General features: G+C 65.0%; 3 protein-coding genes across 3 annotated transcripts in view; 2 read left to right on the forward strand and 1 right to left on the reverse strand.

Annotated features, from left to right (window-relative positions):
• On the forward strand, positions 1-2465 carry MNEG_4712 (ubiquinol-cytochrome c reductase iron-sulfur subunit; the record flags this gene model as incomplete). Its single annotated transcript, XM_014046808.1, has 9 exons — positions 1-157; positions 235-319; positions 592-733; positions 1063-1175; positions 1436-1526; positions 1688-1782; positions 2011-2065; positions 2220-2233; positions 2432-2465. 9 exons carry the CDS (start codon positions 1-3, stop codon positions 2463-2465), a joined length of 786 nt encoding a protein of 261 aa, XP_013902262.1.
• An 893-nt stretch (positions 2466-3358) lies between these two features.
• Positions 3359-4648, reverse strand: MNEG_4713 (hypothetical protein; the record flags this gene model as incomplete). The annotated part of the gene is made up of 2 exons (XM_014046809.1): positions 3359-4350; positions 4621-4648. The coding sequence occupies 2 exons, from the start codon at positions 4646-4648 to the stop codon at positions 3359-3361; spliced, it is 1020 nt and encodes a 339-aa protein (XP_013902263.1).
• A 368-nt stretch (positions 4649-5016) lies between these two features.
• The window catches only part of MNEG_4714 (hypothetical protein), a gene marked incomplete at both ends in the record, with an annotated part of 5007 nt that continues 2252 nt past the window's right edge, over positions 5017-7771 (forward strand). The window contains 6 exons of the mRNA XM_014046810.1: positions 5017-5214; positions 5450-5596; positions 5818-5962; positions 6223-6353; positions 6757-6847; positions 7192-7502. Of these exons, the coding sequence (XP_013902264.1) occupies positions 5017-5214; positions 5450-5596; positions 5818-5962; positions 6223-6353; positions 6757-6847; positions 7192-7502 (1023 nt within the window). The remainder of the gene's footprint in view (positions 5215-5449; positions 5597-5817; positions 5963-6222; positions 6354-6756; positions 6848-7191; positions 7503-7771) is intronic.

Below are 7771 nucleotides of genomic sequence, written 5' to 3' on the forward strand. Positions count from 1 at the left end.
ATGGCTCTCGTCAGACGGGGCCTCGTGGGCCTTGTGCCCAGGCTGCTCGCTCAGTCGGAGGCAGCGATCTGCAATTCGGGCCTACAGGGCGTCGGCGCTCCGTCGTTGCGAGATGAGGAGACTAGCAGCAGTGGCAGCAAATGGATGCCCTTCAGGGGTGCGTTGCGCACCTTACGGGGTTGGCAGATCGCGGTGTCTAGGCCGTGACCCTCGCTGTGCTCTCCGCATCCGCAGGCTTTGCCAGTGAGGTCACGGCGACCAGCCCGCTTGGTCTGTCGCCGTGTGACAAGCTGTCGGTGATGCCCAACCACAACATCACGTGAGCGGGGGCGCCGCACGTTCAGCCGCGCTCACAGTTGGCGCAGTCCCGTAGCAGTGGCAGCATGACACGTCTGTGTACTGCTCATGTCGAGTCTGCAAGTGCTGTGAGCAGCTGTATGTACGCAGGTCGGCGACTGCGGAGACATGACAGCCGCAGGGTTCTGCCGCTCGTGCCGCTGCGATGTCGGCGCCGACGTTGCGCCGCGCAGGGCCAAGCACTGCCGGGCAGAGCTCCCTCCATGCAGCGCCCCACCCCCTGCTGTGGCGCAGGTACGACGAGTCCAACCACAAGCGGCTGCCCCCCAGCGCCACGCCTGGCGTGTCGCCGGCGATCCTGGTCCAGGCGGGCGGGCGCTTCTTCTATGCCACCGCCGCGCGCCTGTTGGCGCTCAAGTTCATCCTTTCCATGACTGTGGGTGGATGCCGCGCGAGTGGCTTGAACCCCGTGAAAGTTGTGGTGGCGCTTGGTGGGGTCGTCGCGGCCGGCCGACGACTGATATTCACACCGCAACCCGAGGGGAGACTGTTGGAGGCTGCGCAAACGAGCTCCGTGGCGTTGGCGGCGAGCTCATGGCAGTTTGGGGGTGGTGTCCAGGCCCGGGTCGCGCCTTCAACCCCGTGCTGCAGGCCGGAGGTGGGGACTAGACGCGAGCCCTGTCTCGTGCAGATGGCTCGCCCTTTGGGCTGCCCCCCCCCCTGCTAACGCGCTGGATCTTGCCTGTGCATGCTGGCACCCTCCAGGCCTCCGCGGACGTGCTGGCGATGGCGTCACTGGAGGTGGACATCAGTGGCATTGCGGAGGGCGACGGCGTCACCGTCAAGTGGCGCGGGAAGCCCGTGTTCATCCGCCACAGGTGACCGCCTGTGCCGGCGTTCAACAGCGCTCCTTTCGCTCTGCAGCGGTGGTGCCGCGGTCTGCCTTGTCTGACACCCACCTGCACGCACTCGCAAGTAGGCCCACACATCACGACACAGTTGCACATCCACTCACTCACATGTGTATGCGTGCGCCTACGCATGTCCCTGCGTGCGCGCGCTCGTGCACACACACACACACACACACACACACACACACACTCAATTCACCCACACGCCCGTTCTCACACTCATGCAGGACTGAGTCCGAGATTGCTGAGGCCAACGGCGTCAACCTCGCGGAGCTCAGGGACCCCCAAACCGACTCCGAGCGCGTGATCGACCCCAAGGTGCCACCACGCGGCCTGGCCTTGTCGCAAAACGGCCCGCACAGCCTCAGCAACCCTCACACCTGCTTGCGTCCTGCGCGCCGCGAGCGTCTGGTCTCAGGACGGATGGAACCTCCCCACCCTCCACCCACGCCCGGATATTTTGCGCCTTCACCCTGTAGTACCTTGTGGTGGTGGGCGTGTGCACCCACCTGGGCTGCGTGCCCATCGCGGGCGCGGGCGAGTACAACGGCTGGTTCTGCCCCTGCCACGGCAGGTGAGCGGCGCACCAGGCGGGGACGCCACCCCCCTGCCTTGGCTGCCAGCCAGTCGCCCGCACAATGTCAGCGGGCACGCCCATGCTGCACCGTGGTTTTTGGCCTTGGAGGGTCGTCTGCTCCTCAAACCTCATGCCTGCTTCATGGTTTGCTGAGCACTACTCGGCCGGCAGTATCTCTTCATCCTCTCAGCCCCTGCACCGCCCTGCCTCTGCCGCAAACCCCAGCCACTACGACATCAGCGGCCGCATCAGAAAGGGCCCCGCCCCCACCAACCTCGAGGTGAGCCCTCCCCTTGGCTGTCCCACGGTGGCGCTCGGTTGCTGCGCCTGCGCTGCATCGCCCTTCGTCCCCTTCCGGACAAGCCTGGCACTCCCCCTCATTTTCAACCCTGTCTCTCTCCGTGGCCCCCGTTCCCGAACCCTCCACCCCTCAGGTCCCAGAGTACAGGTGCGGCTGACAGTGGCTCCTGAGGGGCCTGGATTATTGCGGGGTGCTGTTTGCAAGTGGAGCTGCCCTCAAACTGCTGCTGCTCGCAACCGATGCATCGCCTCAGCAGTCGGCTTGGCATCAGCTTGTCCATGAATTGTTTTCATCTATTCACAATTGCCCCCGCGCACTTCCATGCACACCTCATGCACACCACAGGTTCCTCGGCGATGGCAAGGCTATCATCGGCTGACCTGGCACCCAGCATGGCATTCAGCCTGAGGCGTGCTTTCTCGTGGCCCAGGCACATGCACGACAGACAGCCGCACATGCCTCACGGCTCACAATGGGTCTGCATGGCTTTGTATGGGCGGCTCCTGGTGGCATGGATTGCAGCAGCAGCGCTGCATGCACACAAGCTTGACATTGAGCACCCAGAGCTTAACTTTGGTGTGGGGGTTGGTTCAGGGCAAGTGGCGCGGACCGATCGATCTGGCGGGCTGCAGGTCCCGTCTGCGTTGCAGCGGCTGACTGCCATACGCCCTACCAGGGAAGGTTTGATGCCACGAGGCGGGCAATGTAACATTGGTACCTGTGGCTCTCTGCGCCTGCCGTGGTGGTGAATGGCGCTCGTACCTCAGCACGAGGCGAGCCGGGCGGCCCCACAACAGCGGCGTGCATGGCCTGCGTGCGCCACGTGCCAGAATGTGGATGCATGCATTTAATTGTCCACTATGTATTCGAGATCAAACACAGTTGGCAAGATAAATCCACTCAACATGCAACGTGAGCTGATAACAAAGTGTGTGCTGCTGGACATGTGTCAAGCAAGCCATGGGCCAGCTTTACAAAAAAAGCCAATACCACGGTGCTTTGTGCTTGAACAAAAACCACCCACTTCTTTGGAGAGGGTGCTACGCACGACAAAATTGCAATCTGCAAAATGCAAGCAATGCGTCTGTGCAGCCAGGCGTGCATGCAGAGTGTAGTAAGCCATCCATAGCCGGCCGCGGCCACATGACATCGCACGCCACAGCCCTGGGGTAGCGGAGCCACATGGCTGCGCCACCACCGCATGCTATTAAGGGCGTCACCCTGTGCGCCATGCTTGTGGGGTCATGGGGTGATAGCACTTGGCAGGCGGAATCAGAAGATGGCGTCCAGTGCCAGGCCTGCAGCCAGTCCGCCCAGCAAAGCCGTGCCTATGCCAATGCCGGGCTTCGACGGCCGTGCCGCCTGCGCGGGAGCGTGCCCACCGTTGGGCGGCGGGCCGCTGCCATACACCACGGGCATAGTGGGCAGCTGCTGGGGACCGCTGCTATGGTAAGGCGCCTGCTGTGCATAGCCAGCGGGCGGCTGCTGTGGGTACGGCGGCTGCTGCTGGGGGTACGGCAGCTGCTGCGCCAGCTTGCCGCTCGACGGCGATGCTGCAGCTGCAGGTGGGGCCCACTGGTGAGGGTAGGCCAAAGGGTCATGGGGGTAGGGTGAGGGGGCCACCGCGGACTGCGGTGCCTGCACGGGCGCCTGCGGCTGGCCCCAGGAGGGGGTGGCGGGCTTCTGCTGGCCCCACTGTGACCCGCTGGTAGGCTCCTGCTGGCCCCACTGCGGTGCGCTGAGCGCACCTACAGCAGGGTACCCCATCGCCGCGGGCTGGGGCTGCTGTGGGTACGATGTCTGCGACGCTGACACCTGCCACTGCTGCTGGTGCTGCGCTGGCGGCGGCGCCTGCCACTGCGGGGGTGGGATCGCCGCCGCGCCCGCCTGCTGCAGCGCAGCCTGCTGATGGCGGTCGCGCAGCTGAAATCGCATCTGCAGCGCCACCTCACAGACGGGGGGGCCGCCGCGGGGCGGCAGGATTGGGACGACCAGCGCCTGAGCACCCTCTGTGATCACGACCCACAGGGACACGCGCGCCGTGCCGAGCAGAGTGTCTGGCCCAAACACGGATTCGTAGACCTGCAGCAATATCTCTTCGTCCGCCTCGGTGACAGTAAACGTCACTTCATCGTTGATGTCTGCGGCAAGTCCAGACCTGGTCTTGGCGGTGCGGGTCTCGCAGGCGGCCGTCTTGGCGTTGGTTGTGTGGATGCGGACGTAAACCTTGCGCTTGCCGCCTGGAACAATCCGTACTTGGCCAACTGGGGTGAACAATGGTGGCACGATGCGAATTAGATGAGGAACAGGTCTACGAGGCGAGGGGGGATGCCGATGTGCGCAAACGGTCACGAGCGGCACTCGATACAGGCCTAGGGCGCGTGTGGGCACTTGCCGCTTGCAGAGGGTGCACGGAAGGCCACTGGCTGGCCATGCGTGCAGGCACGTTCCGAGCCTGGCGCGGGGCAGTGCGACCAACCCGCCGGGCTGCTCCCCCTCCCATGCCTCCTCCTAGAAGTCTTCATGCCACCTACCGTGTATTTTTAGAGTTCCTGACGCCATGTCTCTGCAGCGCTTGGCTGGGCTTGCCTCGCTCGAAGCAGGTGGTTCACGATACTAGCAAGTGTTATCCGGGCTTGGGACTTCTTTGGGCACCTGGGGTTGTGAATTAGACTCGACAAGGGCTAAGCTGCTCAATCATAAGCCGGTCCTTCCAGATGAGATGAGCACAGCACGAGAAGCTCGAAGGTAGCTGACCTAATGACACAGGTATTGCCAGGGCGCATCGTCCATCGCCTTGAGGTGCACTACTTGGTGTGGTTTGATTTTAGCATACCCAACGGACCATTGGGATCAGCGCCAGATCATTTGAGTGAAGGGGGGCACAAAACTTGACCTCAATGAGGCAGGTTTGCGGAGGTGGCTTTCAGATGCAGTCGCGAACACTGCGGCTGCGGGTGACGGCACGGCAGCACCGGGCAGTGCCTGCTGTGGGGCTGAGCCGGAGAACGCGGGCAACGGTGTGCCGTGCGACCACGGAAGACACTCAGAATGAGCGGATCAAATCCACGCTGGCGGATCTGGATGCCCTGTTGGGCATTCAAGAGGAGCCGAAGGCCTCCGATAAGGTGTGTGGGGGAGACTCAGCATCCAGGCAACTGAAATATCTGCTATGCCGACGCATCAACTGGTTCCAGCTCCATGCATCCTTGATGCGTGCCCTCTGCTGCTGTGTGCTGAGCAATGCGCGCCCTGCTGGGTCGCCAGCAGGCGCCGCCGCCACGCGTGCGCGCTTTGCGCATGCTCACCCCCGTCTCTCGGGCGGCACCCCTCTGAACCCCGCATCTTTGGGCCGCACCATAGGCCGCCACTGCGGACGCAGCTGCGGCAGCGGCGAGCCCGCTGAGCCCCGAGGCGCTGCAGACGGCTGTGGCTGAAGAGGTGCAGAGGCTTGCCACCAAAGACGGCGTCACAAACCCCGAGCTGGAGGGCGTCATCACGGAGCAGATGGTGCGAGGCATGACGCACCGGCGTTGCCGGCGCTCCCGGGGTGGCTGGGTGACGGCTGCTTTGGGGCACCCGCATCCGGGCGGTCGCAGCCAGGCGCGGTTTGCTGCTTTAAACGCCTGTGCACATGCTTGCAGAGCACGGCAGGGCCTGCCTGCGCTCAAACTAACTTTGTCGCTGCACCTGACACGCACGGCTTTGCATCAATCATGCAAAACCTGCAGAAGAAGATTCTGGACCGTGCTAAGGCCCTGGCTGACGAGCAGGCGAAGGAGGGCGGCGCCGCGGGCACAAACACAGGCGCCCCAGGTGTGCCGAGGCAGGTTTTGCGGCAAGACTTTGAAAATTTGCTGGACATCTTCTTCTCGGGTGCGCGGGCGGGCTATAGGGGTTGCTTGCCTGCGGGTGGGAGACGCAAAATTAGCCAGACAGCGCGCGTGACACAAACGCTGTCGGCCTGCTGCGACACGCAGCAGCACCTGTGCACCTGCGGCCGCGCTGGGAGCCGGCTGCCCCAGAGCCACGCAGCCTGCTCGCATGGGTAGATTCACCACTGGTGTCAGCCGGCGCAGTGCGGCGTCACATGCGTTTTCACATCGTTTTGTGGCCGTCAACGCCAACAAAACCAGGCGAGACCGGGGTGGACAAGGCGGACATGCAGAAGCTGCGGGAGAGCGGCGTGTTTGGGCCCCTCACGTTCTGGGTGACAGAGATGCGCAACCTGCAGGACCCTGCTGACGTGGCGGCGGGCAACAGCAAGGTGAGCGCACGTGTGGCGGCCGGCAGTCGTGTTTGTCAGAGGGGGGGTGCTTTCAATGCGTGTGTGTGTGTGTGTGTGTGTCTTCAAGAGGGAAAGAAAGTGGGAAGGGTGGTGGTAGGTCGTGCTCATTTGAGTTCGAGTGTCCGTGAGTGGGTAGGGAGTGGCTTCGTACGGTTGCAGTTGCGGTTGCGATGGGCACCGGTGGCCGGGGTGCAGCCGCACCCGCGATTGCAATCGGCCGCAGGGCACCGAACACGCCACGTGCAGGCGCTCAGCCACCCCTGAGCCGAAGCTGGCAACACAACAACCTGCCGCGCTCTCGCGGCACCGCCTCCCCCCCACCCTTCCCCGTCATCGAGCCCCGCACTCCCCGCTGCGCTGCGCCGCGCCCATTGCGCCCCAGCAGCAAGTGGGCTACCTGATCCGCGGCAACCTGCGCAAGCCGCGGCTAGAGGTGTACGAGGCGCTGTGCGCCAAGGTCGCGCAGCTCTTCGGTGAGAGGCGGGGGGTGCGGGGACTCCTCTGGCGCATCCAGGGGTGGGGGAGGGGTGGCAGGTCAGGGCCACGCAAGCCGGCACGTTGCGCGATCGTGCGAGCCCGCGTGCGCGGGACGGCGTCAGGGTGCGCCGTGAGAGGGGGCTCGGCTCGGCGCGCCGTCGGAGAGCGGTGCGTCTCGCGGCCGGCGCGACGCAGCCCTCGCCCCCCGGCTCTCGCGCTGCCTTGAAGCACAGTCGCGCCCCCCCTTCCCCCTGCGTACGGGCGGCCTCGCTGCAACCCCCACACACACACTCACACACCTGCTCTCGCCCCGCCCTCCGCGCCCTCCCCCCTCCCAAAGGCACAAAGTACGAGGTCCTCATGATAGAGGACCCGGATGTGCTGGACCCCGACGACGCCCCCTTGGCGCGCCCCCAACCCCCCGCGTCCTCCAACGGCGCGAGCACCAGCGGCCGCGGCGGCGCGGCCGCCGCGCCGGTCGCGGAGGACAACGTGCGGGTCGCGTTCCAGCTCGTGCCGGCCGCCGCGGCGCAGCCGCCGCAGAGCAACGGGTGGCAGGTGACGGTGGCGGGCGTGCTGCTGCTGTTCTTCCTCGCGTCGGCGGTGCAGCTGTCCCTGGTGGCCAACATCACGAAGCTGCCAAAGGCGCGTGTGTGTGTGTGTGCGTGTGTGTGTGTGTGTGTGTGTGTGTTTTTAGGGGGGGTGGCACGTGGGTGACGGGGGGACGATGTGCTGCAAGGCACGGAAGCGGTCGGGTGGGGGCGGGAGAGCGGCGCACGCGGCTTCTGAGCGCGAGCGCGTCGCCGTCGGTGAATGGGGACTGCGCTGCTGTCCGGGACCGCTGGCTCCGGGCATGGGACGTGGTGCGGGCCGGCGGGGGCGAGGCGGCTCCTGCCTTGCAAGCCCACACCCCCCTCGCC

This window comes from Monoraphidium neglectum (genome assembly GCF_000611645.1).
Source record: "Monoraphidium neglectum strain SAG 48.87 unplaced genomic scaffold scaffold00668, whole genome shotgun sequence".
Lineage (NCBI taxonomy): Eukaryota > Viridiplantae > Chlorophyta > Chlorophyceae > Sphaeropleales > Selenastraceae > Monoraphidium > Monoraphidium neglectum.